The sequence below is a fragment of the Pleurodeles waltl genome, unplaced genomic scaffold (assembly GCF_031143425.1).
Source record: "Pleurodeles waltl isolate 20211129_DDA unplaced genomic scaffold, aPleWal1.hap1.20221129 scaffold_65, whole genome shotgun sequence".
Lineage (NCBI taxonomy): Eukaryota > Metazoa > Chordata > Amphibia > Caudata > Salamandridae > Pleurodeles > Pleurodeles waltl.
The window spans coordinates 2,952,602-2,970,918 of NW_027150363.1; the positions used below are offsets into that span (position 1 = coordinate 2,952,602).

The 18,317-nt window shown below is 49.1% G+C and overlaps 1 protein-coding gene across 1 annotated transcript in view; it reads left to right on the plus strand.

Moving 5' to 3' along the window:
- The first annotated feature begins 522 nt into the window (after positions 1-522).
- LOC138278828 (avidin-like) overlaps positions 523-18,317 on the plus strand; it is a 48,512-nt gene continuing 30,717 nt past the window's right edge. The window contains exon 1 of the mRNA XM_069219338.1: positions 523-648. Coding sequence (XP_069075439.1) covers positions 571-648 — 78 coding nt within the window. The 5' untranslated portion in view covers positions 523-570. The remainder of the gene's footprint in view (positions 649-18,317) is intronic.

Below are 18,317 nucleotides of genomic sequence, written 5' to 3' on the forward strand. Positions count from 1 at the left end.
TAATTACACTGGTATGTCACACATCAGCAAACTGAAGCCTCTGTAGCTGTGTCAATGGGACGCATGAGCACAGCAAAGCTGCAGGCAGACTGTGTCTAATCACTGTCCCTGTGCCGTGGACAGGCAGGGAGCCTTGCACTTCACACCCTTCTCTCACTCCTTTCATGGCCTTCTCAGGTTCCCTGCACTGTGTATGACATCTATAGCTCTTTTTCCCACCCTTCCCCTTGGGGCCTAAGTGCCTCTCCTTGGCACTGACACTGGGCACACACAAACCCAGTGCAGTGTGTTCTGACATGCCTCTGCCACCTTCTCTGAAACACAAGATTTCCTGACCTTTTCTTCACTCTCCGCTCGCTGGGAACCTAGCTGACTCATGTGTGGGAAAGCAAATATTTCCTATTAAAAGGAACTTCCAGTGGACTGGGAAACTCCCTGGTTACATCATTCCACCACCTCAGGGGAGTTTTTTAACAGTGGGAGGGAAGGCATGTGGCTTGTCCTCTAGAATATAAATAGAAACCGCGTCTAACCAAAGGATAGGACTGGTAGCACCCATGAGAAGGTACCATGGCACCTGGGTATTGCACTAAGACTCCCCTCCTGCTCCTTCTCGGCCTGGCACTCACCACCACTGTGTGCAGCAAGGTAAGGAGGTGTAATCTGTAAATCTACCCAGGCCCTAGCCCTTCTCCCTGTGTGACTGGCCATCACCACCTCTGTCAGCAGCAAGGTTGGGGTGGTGGAGGGTAATCTGTAAAACTCTCCAGGCCCTAATCTTGTTCCCTGTGGAATTGGCTCTCACCACCTCTACTGCAGCAAGGTAAGGAGGGGTAACATGTAATTCTCTCCAGGCACCCATGCTTCTCCCTGTGGATTTGACTCTCACCACCTCTACTGCAGCAAAGTAAGGAGGTGTAACCTGTAAATGTCTCCACTTCCCAGTCCTCCTCCCTGTGAGACCAGCCCTCACCACCTCTGCAGAAAGGTTAGGCGGTGTTACCTGTAAATCTCTCCAGGCCCCAGCCCTTCTCCCTGTGGGTCTGGCCATCACCACATCTGTCTTTAGAACATAAGGAGGTGTAACCTGTGAATCTCTCCAGGTCCGAGACCTTTTCCTGTGGGTCTGACGCCCACCACCTCTGTCTGCAGCAAGGTTGGGTGGGTAACCTGTAAATCTCTCCACACCCCAGTCTTTTTCCCTGTGTGATTGGCTCTCAACACCTCTGCAAAGTAATCTATAGGTGTAACCTATAAATCTTTCCAGGGCCCCAATCCTTCACCCCGTGGGTCTGGAACTCACCACACTTGTGAGCTGCAAGGGAAGGAGGTGTATCCTGTAAATCTCTCCAGGCCCCAATCCTTCTTCCTGTGGGACTGGCTCTCACCACCTCTCTCTCCAGGCCCCAGTCTTCCATGTGGGACTGATCCTCACCACCTCTGTGTGCAGCTAGGTAAGGAGGTGTAACCCATAAATGTATCCATGCCCCCAGTACTTCTGCCTGTGGGACTGGCCCTCACCACCTCTGTGTGCAGCACGGTAAGGAGGTGTAACCTGTAAATCTCTACAGGTCCCAGCCCTTCTCGCTGTGTGACTGGCACTCACCACCTCTGTCTGCAGCAAGGTAATGTGGTGTAACGTGTAATGTTCTCCAGGGCCCAGTCCTTTCCCTGTTGACTGGCTATCACCACCTCTGTCTGCACCAAGGTAAGGTGGTGTAACCTGTATATCTCTCTAGGGCCCTGTTCTTCTCCTTTCAGACTGGCCCACACCACCTCTGTCAGTAGCAAGCTAAGCAATCAATCAATCAATCAATCAATCAATCAAACACTATTTCTATAGCGCAGCTAATCATCCATGGGGTCTCAAGGTGCTGTTTGCTAGCTTGCTGCTCAATCGAAAAGCCAGGTCTTGAGGTCCTTCCTGAACTGGTTCAGTAATGCAGTCTGTCTGAGTTTGAGAGGTAGCGTGTTTGTCCGGGCTGCAAGTTAGGAGAAGGATCTTTCTCCTGCTGTGCTTCTTTGAATCTTGGAAATGGCTGAGAGGGCGAGTTGGGAAGAACTGAGTTGTCTGTAGGGTACGTAGAAGGTGAGGCGGTGGTTGAGTTATGCTAGTCCTATGTTGTGTACTGCCTTGTAGGTGTGAATCAGAAGTTTACATGTGATGCGCTTGCTGACTGGGAGCCAGTGTAAGTCTTTGAGGTGGGAGTAAATGTGGCTGTGTCGGGGGATGTCCAGGATGAGCCTGGCTGCTGCTTTCTGGATTCTTTGTAGTGTTGATTGCAGTTTCTTGGTGGTGCCTGAATAGAGTGAGTTGCCATAGTCCAGTTTGCTAGTGACGAGTGCATGGGTGGCAGTCCTCGTGTCAGTGGGAATCCACTTGAAAATCTTTCGAACGAGTCGAGGCATGTGGAAACATGATGGCGAGACAGGATTGATATGGTGGGTCATGTACAGAGAGAAGTCCAGGATGATGCCCATATTGCGTGCGCTGTCAGTGGGAGCAGGGGTGTTTCCTAGTGCAGTAGGCTACCAGGAGGCATTCCAGGCTGCGGGAATGGATCCGATTACGAGGATCTCTGTGTTGTCCAGGTTGAGTTTGAAGCAGCTGGCTTCCATCCTGCCGCAGACTGCTCTCATCCTATTGTGGAAATTTCTCTTGGCCTTTACAGGGTCGTTCGACAGAGAGAGGATCAGTTGGGTATCGTTGGCATAGGAAACAATGTTCAGCCCGTGTTGTTTGATGATATTGGCGAGCAGGGCCATGTAGATGTTGAAAAGCGTGGGGCTGAGTGATGATTGTTGGGGCACTACGCAGCATGTTTCTTTGGATTCTGAGGTGAACGACAGTAGTATGACACTCTATGTACTTTCAGTAAGGAAGGATCTGATCCATTCTATTGCTTCATTGCAGATGCCGGCGTCGTGGAGTCTGACGTAGAGGGTGGAGTGGGAGACGATGTTGAATGCAGCGGAAAGGTCAAGGAGGTTGAGTTTCAGTGCTGTGGCTGCTCCTGAATCTGGAATGTGATGGATCTAGGATTTGGTGTGTCTTGAGGAATTCAGTCTGTTGCTGGTGGAAGGTCTTTTCCGTTACTTTGGCTGGGAAAGGGAGCGGAAAGATGGGTCTGTAGTTTTTCAGCTCCCTTGGGTCGGTAGTGGGTTTCTTGAGAAGCGGATTGATTTTGGCGGGCTTCCAGTTTGATGAGAAGGTGGTTGCCTCGAAGGATCGGTTGATAGTGCGGCAGAGCTCAAGTGCTATGGTGGCACTAGCCAGGTTGAAGATGTAATGAGAGCACAGATCCGAGAGTGCTCCAGAGTGGATGGAGTTTATGAGTCTTTGGGTATCCACTGTGGTGATGGGGGTCCAGGAGTTCATGATCTGGTGTGGTGCGGGTCCATGGTGGACAGTGTGGTTGGGCTTTGGTTCTTGAAGCCTTGGAATATGTACAGGATTTTCTGGTGGAAGTAGGTGCAGATGTCATCGTAGCGGTGTTGGGAGGGAGGGATGGATGAGGTGTCTGTCCAGAGGTTCATGAACTCCTTGATGATGGCAAAGAGCTCCTTGCTGTTATGAGCGCTGGTGCTGAGGCGTTCTTGAATGTCGGCTATTTTTGATATCTCTGATGTTCTGGTGGTGCGTGGTGACTGCGTTCTTGTAGGCTATGCAGTCTTTGGTTGATTTTATGCTCCTCCATTTCCTTTCCAGCGGTCTACAGGAGCGTTTAGACTCTTTTAGGTCTGTCATGAACCATTTAGGTGTTTTGCTTTGTTGGTTACCTGCGGGTTTCCTGGGGGGGTTACGCTGTTAGCACATTCTGATAACCAGCAGCGTAGATTATGTGTGGATTCATTAGTGTTTGCTGCATCCGGTGGGTGGGAGTGGCTGAGAGCGTTGGTGAGTTGCTCTTCTGTAACTTCGCCCCAGTGTCTGCCGAGAAGAGGGCAGGGGGAGCATAGTGGCATGCAGGGTTCTTCGTGAAGGTAAAGTGGATGCACTTGTGGTCAGTCCAATGGTGTTCAGAGGTGTGAGAGATGGTGATGTTGTTCGCTGCTGAGAAGATGGGATAGAGGATGTTTCCAGCTGTGTGGTTGGGGATGTTGACAAGTTGTTTGAGGCGAAGTGTTGCAAGGTTGTCCAAGAGGTTTGTGGTGTTGGGGTCATTGTGGATATTAAGGTGGAAGTTGAGTTCACCGAGTATGAGGTAGTCGCTGGAGGCGAGAGCTCGGGGGGGCTAACAAGGTCAGCAATGTCTTCGCTGAATTGATGTCGGGTTCCGGGGGGAGTGCAGATGAGTGTGCAAAGGAGGGAGGATTTGGGGTTGGTCTGGATCTGGAAGTGTAGGTGTTTATGGGTTGGCTGACTATGTGACTTGTTGGTCAGGCGGAGGGTGTTCTTGTAGGCTAAGGTGATGCCTCCTTCTGGACATTTGGCTCTGTCCTTGTGGATGATTTTGTAATTGTTTGGGATTGCCATGGTGATGTCCAGGCCTGAGGTGGGGGTGAACCATGTCTCCGTGAGGAAGGCGACATCCGGGGCGGTCAAGTCGAGGGGTTTTCAGACATCTACTGCCTGCTTGATGCTGGAGCGTGTATTGAGGAGTATGCACTTGAGTTGGTATTCTGCGCTTGGTTCCGGATCGTGTGGTGGTCAGTGGAGGGTGAGAGAGCATGCATGAAATGAGAAAGGTCATTGAGTGTTCCTCTGGTCGGCTAGGAAGCTAGCTGAAGATCTTCACAGGTTGAGGGTGTGTAGTGTGTTGAAGTTGAACCAGCGGATAGAGCGAGGACCAGGGTCCACGGCGCTAAGGAGGTATAACCTGTAAATCTCTCCTGGCCTGAGTACTTTTTCCTGTAGGTCTGCCTCTCACCAACTCTGTGTGCAGCAAGGTATGGAGGTGTAACTTGCAAATCTCTCCAGGGTCCCAATCCTTTTACTTTTGGGTCTGGCTCTCACCACCTGTGTCAGCATCAAGGGCAGAAGGTGTAACCTGTAAATCTCTCCAGGCCCCAGTCATTCACCCTGTGGGACTGGCTCTCACCACCTCTCTGTGCAGCAAGGTAAGAATGTGCAACCTGTAAATTTCTCCAGGCCCAGCCCTTCTCATTGTGTGACTGGCCCGACCACCTCTGTCTGCAGCAAGGTTAGGAGGTGAAACATGTAAATCTCACCTGACACCTAGTCCTCGTTATGGGACTGACCCTCACCAACTCTGTCAACAGCAAGGTAAGGCAATATAACCTGTAAATGTCTCCAGGCCCCCAGTCCTTCTCCCGGTGAGACTGGCTCTCACCACTTCTGTCAGCAGCAAGGCACGGAGGTGTAACCTGTCAATCTCTCCAAGCCCACAGTCCTCCCTGTGTGACTGACCTTCATCACCTCTTTGTGCAATAAGATAAGGAGGTGAAACCTGTAAATGTCTCCAGGCCCCCAGTCCTTCTCCCTGTGGGACTGGCTCTCACCACCTCTGTGTGGGCCAAGTTAAGGAGGTGTAACCTGTAAATGTCTCCAGACCCCCAGTCCTTTTCCCTGTGGGTCTGGCTCTCCCCACCTCTGTGTGCGGCAAGGTAAGGAGGTGTAACCTGTTAATGTCTCTTGGTCCTCAGTCCTTCTCCCAGGGAGTCTGGCTCACACCACATTTCTCTGCAGCATGGTTAGGAAGTGCAACCTGTAAATCTCTCCATGCCCCCAGCACCTCTTCCTTTGTGACCGGACCTCACCACCTCTGTGTGCAGCAAGGTAAGGAGCTGTAATATGCATATCCCTCCAGGCCCACAGTCCTTCTCCCTGTGGGTCTGCTGTGAGAAGGTAGCCTCTTTCTAGCCTTGTTACCCCCACTTTTGGCCTGTTTGTGAGTGTATGTCAGGGTGTTTGTCACTGTTTTCACTGTCTCACTGGGATCCTGATAGCCAGGCCTCAGTGCTCATAGTGAAAACACTATGTTTTCAGTATGGTTGTTATGTGTCACTGGGATCCTGCTGGTCAGGACCCCAGTGCTCATAGGTTTGTGGCCTATATGTATGTGTCACTGGGACCCTGTCACACAGGGCCCCAGTGCTCATAGGTGGGCATGTATATGTTCCCTGTGTGGTGCCTAACTGTCTCACTGAGGCTCTGCTAACCAGAACCTCAGTGGTTATGCTCTCTCATTACTTTCAAATTGTCACTAACAGGCTAGTGACCATTTTTACCAATTTTCATTGGCTTACTGGAACACGCTTATAATTCCCTAGTATATGGTACTGAGGTACCCAGGGTATTGGGGTTCCAGGAGATCCCTATGGGCTGCAGCATTTCTTTTGCCACCCATAGGGAGCTCTGACAATTCTTACACAGGCCTGCCACTGCAGCCTGAGTGAAATAACGTCCACGTTATTTCACAGCCATTTTACACTGCACTTAAGTAACTTATAAGTCACCTATATGTCTAACCTTTACCTGGTAAAGGTTAGGTGCAAAGTTACTTAGTGTGAGGGCACCCTGGCACTAGCCAAGGTGCCCCCACATTGTTCAGAGCCAATTCACTGAACTTTGTGAGTGCGGGGACACCATTACACGCGTGCACTACATATAGGTCACTACCTATATGTAGCTTCACCATGGTAACTCCGAATATGGCCATGTAACATGTCTATGATCATGGAATTGCCCCCTCTATGCCATCCTGGCATTGTTGGTACAATTCCATGATCCCAGTGGTCTGTAGCACAGACCCTGGTACTGCCAGACTGCCCTTCCTGGGGTTTCTCTGCAGCTGCTGCTGCTGCCAACCCCTCAGACAGGCAGCTGCCCTCCTGGGGTCCAGCCAGGCCTGGCCCAGGATGGCAGAACAAAGAACTTCCTCTGAGAGAGGGTGTGACACCCTCTCCCTTTGGAAAATGGTGTGAAGGCAGGGGAGGAGTAGCCTCCCCCAGCCTCTGGAAATGCTTTGTTGGGCACAGATGTGCCCAATTCTGCATAAGCCAGTCTACACCGGTTCAGGGACCCCTTAGCCCCTGCTCTGGCGCGAAACTGGACAAAGGAAAGGGGAGTGACCACTCCCCTGACCTGCACCTCCCCTGGGAGGTGTCCAGAGCTCCTCCAGTGTGCTCCAGACCTCTGCCATCTTGGAAACAGAGGTGCTGCTGGCACACTGGACTGCTCTGAGTGGCCAGTGCCACCAGGTGACGTCAGAGACTCCTTGTGATAGGCTCCTTCAGGTGTTAGTAGCCTTTCCTCTCTCCTAGGTAGCCAAACCCTCTTTTCTGGCTATTTAGGGTCTCTGTCTCTGGGGAAACTTAAGATAACGAATGCATGAGCTCAGCCGAGTTCCTCTGCATCTCCCTCTTCACCTTCTGATAAGGAATCGACCGCTGACCGCGCTGGAAGCCTGCAAACCTGCAACATAGTAGCAAAGACGACTACTGCAACTCTGTAACGCTGATCCTGCCGCCTTCTCGACTGTTTTCCTGCTTGTGCATGCTGTGGGGGTAGCCTGCCTCCTCTCTGCACCAGAAGCTCCGAAGAAATCTCCCGTGGGTCGACGGAATCTTCCCCCTGCAACCGCAGGCACCAAAAAGCTGCATCTCCGGTCCCTTGGGTCTCCTCTCAGCACGACGAGCGAGGTCCCTCGAATCCAGCGACACCGTCCAAGTGACCCCCACAGTCCAGTGACTCTTCAGCCCAAGTTTGGTGGAGGTAAGTCCTTGCCTCACCTCGCTGGGCTGCATTGCTGGGAACCGCGACTTTGCAGCTACTCCGGCCCCTGTGCACTTCCGGCGGAAATCCTTTGTGCACAGCCAAGCCTGGGTCCACGGCACTCTAACCTGCATTGCACGACTTTCTAAGTTGGTCTCCGGCGACGTGGGACTCCTTTGTGCAACTTCGGCGAGCACCGTTTCACGCATCCTCGTAGTGCCTGTTTCTGGCACTTCTCCGGGTGCTACCTGCTTCAGTGAGGGCTCTTTGTCTTGCTCGACGTCCCCTCTCTCTTCAGGTCCAATTTGCGACCTCCTGGTCCCTCCTGGGCCCCAGCAGCGTCCAAAAACGCCAAACGCACGATTTGCGTGTAGCAAGGCTTGTTGGCGTCCATCCGGCGGGAAAACACTTCTGCAAGACTCTCCAAGGCGTGGGGGATCTATCCTCCAAAGGGGAAGTCTCTAGTCCTTGTCGTTCCTGCAGTATTCACAGTTCTTCAGCCTAGTAAGAGCTTCTTTGCACCAACCGCTGGCATTTCTTGGGCATCTGCCCATCTCCGAGTTGCTTGTGACTTTTGGACTTGGTCCCCTTGTTCCACAGGTACCCTCAGTCAGGAATCCATCGTTGTTGCATTGCTGATTTGTGTTTTCCTTGCATTTTCCCTCTAACACGACTATTTTGTCCTTAGGGGAACTTTGGTGCACTTTGCACTCACTTTTCAGGGTCTTGGGGAGGGTTATTTTTCTAACTCTCACTATTTTCTAATAGTCCCAGCGACCCTCTACAAGGTCACATAGGTTTGGGGTCCATTCGTGGTTCACATTCCACTTTTGGAGTATATGGTTTGTGTTGCCCCTATCCCTATGTTTCCCCATTGCATCCTATTGTAACTATACATTGTTTGCACTGTTTTCTAAGACTATACTGCATATTTTTGCTATTGTGTATATATATCTTGTGTATATTTCCTATCCTCTCACTGAGGGTACACTCTAAGATACTTTGGCATATTGTCATAAAAATAAAGTACCTTTATTTTTAGTATAACTGTGTATTGTGTTTTCTTATGATATTGTGCATATGACACTAAGTGGTACTGTAGTAGCTTCACACGTCTCCTAGTTCAGCCTAAGCTGCTCTGCTAAGCTACCATTATCTATCAGCCTAAGCTGCTAGACACCCTATACACTAATAAGGGATAACTGGGCCTGGTGCAAGGTGCAAGTACCCCTTGGTACTCACTACAAGCCAGTCCAGCCTCCTACATTGGTTGTGCAGTGGTGGGATAAGTGCTTGAGACTACTTACCACTCTTGTCATTGTACTTTTCATAAGAGAAAAATATACAAAACAAGGTCAGTGTATATACACATAGCCAAAAAGTTTTGCATTTCCTCTTTTCACTCTTTTCTAAGTGCTGAAAAGTACTTCTAAACTTACAAAAAGTTCTTAAAAGTTTAAAAAGTTTTTTCTGTCTTTCCAAAAAGTTCTGAAAACTTTTTTCTCTTTGTCTATCACTTTAACTCTCTCTAAAAATGTCTGGCACAGGCCAAAAAGTTGAACTGTCCAAACTTGCATATGATCACCTTAGCTGGAAAGGAGCAAGGAGTCTCTGCATAGAGAGAGGTTTGAGTGTAGGGAAGAATCCTTCCTTAGAACTGTTAATTAATATGCTTAGAGTACAGGATAAGGCCATAAGTGCCCAATCTGTAGAAAAAGTAGCTAATGGTTCTCAATCTGATCCAGGGACTCCCCCAGGAAAAGGTTCAGGAAAGAAACTTCTCAGCCTGCCCATTACTAGACAGTCTAGCATAGTTGGTACAGAGGTTGAATCACACCATACTGATGGTGTGCTCTCACATTATGCTGGTAGCCAAGCTGTTAGAGTGCCCTCTGTAAGGGACAGGTCTCCTTCTGTTCATTCCCATCATACCTCTGTATCTAGAAATGTCCCTCCCACCCACCCTGATGACAGATTGTTAGAAAGGGAGCTCAATAGATTGAGAGTGGAACAAACCAGACTGAAGCTCAAGAAGCAACAGCTGGATTTGGATAGACAGTCTTTAGAAATAGAGAGGGAAAGACAGAAGTTGGGTTTAGATACCCATGGTGGCAGCAGCAGTATTCCCCATAGTCATCCTGCAAAAGAGCATGATTCCAGGAATCTGCACAAGATAGTTCCCCCTTATAAGGAGGGGGATGACATTAACAAGTGGTTTGCTGCACTTGAGAGGGCCTGTGCTGTACAGGATGTCCCTCAAAAGCAGTGGGCTGCTATCCTATGGCTATCATTTAGTGGAAAGGGTAGGGATAGACTCCTTACTGTGAAAGAAAGTGATGCCAATAATTTTACAGTTCTTAAGAATGCACTCCTGGATGGTTATGGCTTAACCACTGAACAGTACAGGATAAAGTTCAGAGAGACCAAAAAGGAGTCTTCACAAGACTGGGTTGATTTCATTGACCATTCAGTGAAGGCCTTGGAGGGGTGGTTACATGGCAGTAAAGTTACTGATTATGAAAGCCTGTATAACACAATCCTGAGAGAGCATATACTTAATAATTGTGTGTCTGATTTGTTGCACCAGTACTTGGTGGACTCTGATCTGACCTCTCCCCAAGAATTGGGAAAGAAGGCAGACAAATGGGTCAGAACAAGAGTGAACAGAAAAGTTCATACAGGGGGTGACAAAGATGGCAATAAGAAGAAAGATGGTGAAAAATCTCACGATAAGCATGGGGATAAGGGTAAAACCAAAGATCCCACTTCAAATCTTAAACACTCTTCAGAGGGTGGGGATAAAACAAATTCTTCCTCTTCTTCCCAACCTGCACACATTAAAAAGCCTTGGTGCTTTGTGTGTAAAAATAGAGGCCATAGGCCAGGGGATAAGTCCTGTCCAGGTAAACCCCCTGAGCCTACCACCACTAATACATCAAGCTCTAGTGCCCCTAGCAGTAGTGGTACTAGTGGTGGGACTGCTGGCAACAGTCAAGCAAAGGGTGTAGTTGGGTTCACTTATGGGTCCATAGTGGAAACTGATGTCATCAGTCCCAAGACAGTTTCTGTCACACCTAGTGGCATTGGCCTTGCCACACTGGCTGCTTGTCCCCTTACAATGGATAAGTACAGGCAGACAGTTTCAATAAATGGTGTTGAGGCCTTGGCCTACAGGGACACAGGTGCCAGTTTCACTTTGGTGACTGAAAACCTAGTGCACCCTGATCAACACATCATTGGACAACAGTATAAGATTATTGATGTCCATAACTCCACTAAGTTTCTTCCCTTAGCTATAATTCAGTTTAGTTGGGGTGGAGTTACTGGCCCTAAGCAGGTGGTGGTATCACCTAGCTTACCTGTAGACTGTCTCTTAGGTAATGACCTAGAGGCCTCAGGTTGGGCTGATGTAGAGTTTTATGCCCATGCAGCCATGCTGGGCATCCCTGAGGAATTGTTCCCTCTAATTTCAAGTGAAATGAAAAAGCAAAGGAGAGAAGGCCTGAAAACTCAGGATCCCTCTCCATCAACAGGTAAAAAGGGTATCACAGTATCCCCTAACCACCCTACCATTCAGGATACTATTCCTGTGGTGGGAGAAACCTTTCCTGGGGTGGCACCTGTTCCAAGGGAATCATCAGCTGGCAAAGCTGGACTCCCTGAGGTGGAAGTACCTCTCTGTGGGATAACTAACATTGGTGAGAAAAACAGCACCATTTTAGTTAACATGGAGCATCCCTCCAACCCTCCCAGAGAAACTTTAGTGCAGAAACCCTGCACTACCTCACAACACTTAGGACAGCATCCCTGCCCTAGTGTGGAGCTCATAGGACAGCATCCCTGCCCTGCTCCAACTCAAGAGAAACAGCATCCCTGTTCTCTCTTCCAGCCAGATGGACAAGGTTTTTGCCCAGCTATGGCTTTTCTGAGACAGCATCCCTGTCTGGCATTTCCATCACTACAAATAGGTTCAGTGGACAATTCCCACTGCTCTAAACTAAAACTTACTGATAGAAACTCTGAAAATACATCTTCACATTGTTGCTTAGCTAAAAAACTTCAAACAGGGTGGTTTACATCCCCACAGGGAAGTAACCATATAGTGGATGATAAAGGGAGTAACCAGTCTATTGCAGAGCTACTCTCTACTTATCACCACTTAGACAATAAAGTCTCAACTGGCCAAGGTTAGCCTTATTGTCCTTCGTTTGGGGGGGGGTTGTGTGAGAAGGTAGCCTCTTTCTAGCCTTGTTACCCCCACTTTTGGCCTGTTTGTGAGTGTATGTCAGGGTGTTTGTCACTGTTTTCACTGTCTCACTGGGATCCTGATAGCCAGGCCTCAGTGCTCATAGTGAAAACACTATGTTTTCAGTATGGTTGTTATGTGTCACTGGGATCCTGCTGGTCAGGACCCCAGTGCTCATAGGTTTGTGGCCTATATGTATGTGTCACTGGGACCCTGTCACACAGGGCCCCAGTGCTCATAGGTGGGCATGTATATGTTCCCTGTGTGGTGCCTAACTGTCTCACTGAGGCTCTGCTAACCAGAACCTCAGTGGTTATGCTCTCTCATTACTTTCAAATTGTCACTAACAGGCTAGTGACCATTTTTACCAATTTTCATTGGCTTACTGGAACACGCTTATAATTCCCTAGTATATGGTACTGAGGTACCCAGGGTATTGGGGTTCCAGGAGATCCCTATGGGCTGCAGCATTTCTTTTGCCACCCATAGGGAGCTCTGACAATTCTTACACAGGCCTGCCACTGCAGCCTGAGTGAAATAACGTCCACGTTATTTCACAGCCATTTTACACTGCACTTAAGTAACTTATAAGTCACCTATATGTCTAACCTTTACCTGGTAAAGGTTAGGTGCAAAGTTACTTAGTGTGAGGGCACCCTGGCACTAGCCAAGGTGCCCCCACATTGTTCAGAGCCAATTCACTGAACTTTGTGAGTGCGGGGACACCATTACACGCGTGCACTACATATAGGTCACTACCTATATGTAGCTTCACCATGGTAACTCCGAATATGGCCATGTAACATGTCTATGATCATGGAATTGCCCCCTCTATGCCATCCTGGCATTGTTGGTACAATTCCATGATCCCAGTGGTCTGTAGCACAGACCCTGGTACTGCCAGACTGCCCTTCCTGGGGTTTCTCTGCAGCTGCTGCTGCTGCCAACCCCTCAGACAGGCAGCTGCCCTCCTGGGGTCCAGCCAGGCCTGGCCCAGGATGGCAGAACAAAGAACTTCCTCTGAGAGAGGGTGTGACACCCTCTCCCTTTGGAAAATGGTGTGAAGGCAGGGGAGGAGTAGCCTCCCCCAGCCTCTGGAAATGCTTTGTTGGGCACAGATGTGCCCAATTCTGCATAAGCCAGTCTACACCGGTTCAGGGACCCCTTAGCCCCTGCTCTGGCGCGAAACTGGACAAAGGAAAGGGGAGTGACCACTCCCCTGACCTGCACCTCCCCTGGGAGGTGTCCAGAGCTCCTCCAGTGTGCTCCAGACCTCTGCCATCTTGGAAACAGAGGTGCTGCTGGCACACTGGACTGCTCTGAGTGGCCAGTGCCACCAGGTGACGTCAGAGACTCCTTGTGATAGGCTCCTTCAGGTGTTAGTAGCCTTTCCTCTCTCCTAGGTAGCCAAACCCTCTTTTCTGGCTATTTAGGGTCTCTGTCTCTGGGGAAACTTAAGATAACGAATGCATGAGCTCAGCCGAGTTCCTCTGCATCTCCCTCTTCACCTTCTGATAAGGAATCGACCGCTGACCGCGCTGGAAGCCTGCAAACCTGCAACATAGTAGCAAAGACGACTACTGCAACTCTGTAACGCTGATCCTGCCGCCTTCTCGACTGTTTTCCTGCTTGTGCATGCTGTGGGGGTAGCCTGCCTCCTCTCTGCACCAGAAGCTCCGAAGAAATCTCCCGTGGGTCGACGGAATCTTCCCCCTGCAACCGCAGGCACCAAAAAGCTGCATCTCCGGTCCCTTGGGTCTCCTCTCAGCACGACGAGCGAGGTCCCTCGAATCCAGCGACACCGTCCAAGTGACCCCCACAGTCCAGTGACTCTTCAGCCCAAGTTTGGTGGAGGTAAGTCCTTGCCTCACCTCGCTGGGCTGCATTGCTGGGAACCGCGACTTTGCAGCTACTCCGGCCCCTGTGCACTTCCGGCGGAAATCCTTTGTGCACAGCCAAGCCTGGGTCCACGGCACTCTAACCTGCATTGCACGACTTTCTAAGTTGGTCTCCGGCGACGTGGGACTCCTTTGTGCAACTTCGGCGAGCACCGTTTCACGCATCCTCGTAGTGCCTGTTTCTGGCACTTCTCCGGGTGCTACCTGCTTCAGTGAGGGCTCTTTGTCTTGCTCGACGTCCCCTCTCTCTTCAGGTCCAATTTGCGACCTCCTGGTCCCTCCTGGGCCCCAGCAGCGTCCAAAAACGCCAAACGCACGATTTGCGTGTAGCAAGGCTTGTTGGCGTCCATCCGGCGGGAAAACACTTCTGCACGACTCTCCAAGGCGTGGGGGATCTATCCTCCAAAGGGGAAGTCTCTAGTCCTTGTCGTTCCTGCAGTATTCACAGTTCTTCAGCCTAGTAAGAGCTTCTTTGCACCAACCGCTGGCATTTCTTGGGCATCTGCCCATCTCCGAGTTGCTTGTGACTTTTGGACTTGGTCCCCTTGTTCCACAGGTACCCTCAGTCAGGAATCCATCGTTGTTGCATTGCTGATTTGTGTTTTCCTTGCATTTTCCCTCTAACACGACTATTTTGTCCTTAGGGGAACTTTGGTGCACTTTGCACTCACTTTTCAGGGTCTTGGGGAGGGTTATTTTTCTAACTCTCACTATTTTCTAATAGTCCCAGCGACCCTCTACAAGGTCACATAGGTTTGGGGTCCATTCGTGGTTCACATTCCACTTTTGGAGTATATGGTTTGTGTTGCCCCTATCCCTATGTTTCCCCATTGCATCCTATTGTAACTATACATTGTTTGCACTGTTTTCTAAGACTATACTGCATATTTTTGCTATTGTGTATATATATCTTGTGTATATTTCCTATCCTCTCACTGAGGGTACACTCTAAGATACTTTGGCATATTGTCATAAAAATAAAGTACCTTTATTTTTAGTATAACTGTGTATTGTGTTTTCTTATGATATTGTGCATATGACACTAAGTGGTACTGTAGTAGCTTCACACGTCTCCTAGTTCAGCCTAAGCTGCTCTGCTAAGCTACCATTATCTATCAGCCTAAGCTGCTAGACACCCTATACACTAATAAGGGATAACTGGGCCTGGTGCAAGGTGCAAGTACCCCTTGGTACTCACTACAAGCCAGTCCAGCCTCCTACATCTGCCCTTACCACTTCTTTCAGCAGCATGGCTAGGAGGTGTAACCTGTAAATCTCTTAAGGCCCCAACCTTTCTCCCTGTGTGACTGGCCCTAACCATCTCTGTCTGCAGAGTAATCTATACTGTAGGTGTAACCTATAAATCCCTCCAGGGCCCCAATCCTTCACCCTGTGGGTCTGGGACTCACCACACTTGTGATCTGCAAGGTAAGGAGGTGTAACCTGTAAATCTCCCCAGGCCCCCAGTTCGTCTCCCTGTGGGACTGGCTCTCACCACCTCTGTTTGCAGCAAGATAAGGAGTTGTAATCTATAAATCTCTCCAGGGCCCCAGTCCTTCACCATTGGGGCTGGAACTCACCACATTTGTCAGCAGCAAGGTAAGGCGGTGTAACTTGTAAATCTCTCCAACCCCACAGTCCTTTTCCCTGTGAGAGTGGCTCTCACCACCTCTGTATGCAACAAGGTAAGGAGGCATAACCTGTTCATCTCTCCAGCCCCCAGTCTTTCTCCTGTGAGACTGGCCCTCACCACTTCAATCAGTAGCAAGGTTAAGAGGTGTTACCTGTAAATCTCTTCAGGTCCCCAGCCCTTCTCACTGTGGTACTGGCTCTCACCACCCCTGTGTGTGCAAAGAAAAGAGCTGTAAACTGTATTTCTCTCCAGGTCCCCAGTACTTGTCCCCGTGTACCTGGTTGCGCCAAGGTAAGGAGGTGTAACCTGTAAATCTCTCCAGGGCCCCAATCCTTCTCCCTGTGGGCCTGGCCCTCACCACCTCTGTCTGCAGCAAAGTACATATATCTAACCTGTAAATCTCTCCAGGGCCCCAGTCCTTCTCCTTTGTGGGCCTCACCTGTTCTATCAGAAACCAGGTAAGAGGGGTCACAGTCTGTAAAGGTCTCCTACTAGCTTCACTAGCTTCACTACCTAGGTCAGCAGCAGGGTAAGGGGGCACTGTCTGTAAACTTTTCCACAGACTTCCTTCCTTCTCCCTGTGGACCTGGGGGTTTCAATGATTGAACCACTAGAAGGGTGTCATTCCATTTTACATGTCACATGGTTCAGTTCGGTAAGACACCTACTGCTGTGTCCTTTGTGCAGATTGGAATTCCTGGGTGGTGTCACAGCCATTCATTCTGAGATCATATGAGTATTGCTGATATGGATAAGAGTTAGCCACGTTATTGACAGTGCTGAGAAGCTGAAAGATTGGGGTTGTGAGAGCTCCCCATAAAATATAAGGTAACCTCAGGTTATTATCACAAGTGTCTTGCAGCAAGCAGTGGCCACTGCTTATTTTGTATGTCGAATAGAAACAGTTCACCCCCTTATTGGGTTAGACTGCTCAGTGGATTCAGGAGCAAGAGGTGATTGTTGCCAGTAATAGGTGTGAATCCTTTCAGGTTGCTTCAGTCTCTCCCCCATCAAGGTCAATCATTATGTTGCATTGTGTGGCAGTGATATCTATTCTAGGCACTGTGAGAGACAACCTACAGGTACATTGAATGAGTGGCAGCTGTTGCGGTGTTGTCGTGTGCAGAGGGTGCCATCTCAGCTCTGGGTTAACAGGCTCACACTTCACGCCCTAGGATGAACAAGAATTACAAACTGGCTGGGGGGGGGAGTATGCACAGGGGGCTGGGGTCTAGGGTGACAGAAACATGAGCCTGGCCATAAAGCCTGTGCTTCGAGTCTGGAATGGGGCCGATATGGGAGTACTGGTGAATAATGGTGATAATGAGGGTGGTATTGTGGTACCAGTACTTGACGGGTTTGGGAAGGCCGGTACATGAGGAGGAAGTGGACATTTGTACAGGTGGTATAGCTGTAAAGAAGCCTTTCCCAAAGTGTGGATCGGGAATCTGCACAAGCTAATTTTGGTAGGCTGCTAAAGTCCTGGAGCCTCATTTACAAGGAGCTTGCACCGCCGTTGTGTCACTTCTTTTGACACAGTGGTGGTGCTGTGTTAGCTCCATATTTACAAAGTGATGCATGTGTAAAACAAAACCTGTGCGGAATCCGCCTGCTTCACGTAAATTTTGAAGTATGCAGAGTTGGCGTTCTGTCTAAAAAAGTCACTTACAAGTGTTGTGGTGGTATTTACATCATTTTCCATGTTTGACGCTTCTTCAAGATGCATCACGCATAGACTTCAATGCGTCAGAATTCCTATGCCACCAAATCCCAGGTTTAGGGACTGACGCATTAGCTTTAAAACAGGATCATGGCTATTTGAAGTCACTTCACATCCTGGAAGATGTCTGTTTTGCACCTCCCCACTGTTTGTAGTAGGTCTACACATGTGTCAATCATGTTGTAGGACCCCATGACCAACCTAGGACCATGGCACCTGTGAGCCTATCATCCACTGCAGCAAGTCAATGTGGCATTGTGTACTTTTTGCAAGGAACAGGATTGTCACTTCTCCAAAGATGAATGGATCAACAAATCCAGGTCTGAGTACCCCGAAGGACCAAAGGTAAGCACACACATAAAGTAGGTAATACATGTATTGCCACTTCACATTCCAACACATCCTTGTATTCACTTACATTACACTGTCACTCACAATGTCACACATACTCAGGTCTGTAGATATACATCAGTAGGCCATGCCCACTGTAATGTGACACATAGCCATACTGTATACATTACCTCTTACATCTAGGACCAATGCAAAAGTGTAGAAGGTGATGTTCTACCATTTCACGGTCTTTTACATTGGTCCTAACACATTAGGCTCCATGAGTCAATTTGAACTGACACATCGCCTCAGACTTCTGATGCATTGTTGAAGTTGCATCAATTCTGAAACCAACTTCAGCAATGAGTCACTTTTTGAGTGGATGTGTTGCAGCATCCTTCCCTTGGATGCGTCAGAATTTCTGATACATCCTGGGACCCTATGCCATGGAGCAACATATTGTATATACGACGCATACATGGCATTACCAAAGTGCAAGTTCTTTTTGTATGCATCGCTGCCACAATGCAGTGATGCATCAGTTCTTGTAAATGAGGCCCCTGGCCTGTATGCAAGTAATACCTAAGATGATTAGTCCCATCTGCTCACCGGTGCAATGTGCTGAACAATGTCCCTATGTCCAGTTTTAAAACATACCTTTGCAAGTATCCCCATGCACTTTACAAATTAAATATTAGGGGGCATATTTACAAGAACTGATGCATCACTGCATGAAGGCAACGTTGCATCAGAAGATCTTGCACATCGGTATAACAGATCCAAGTGCTTTTGATGGGTCGTATTTATGACGC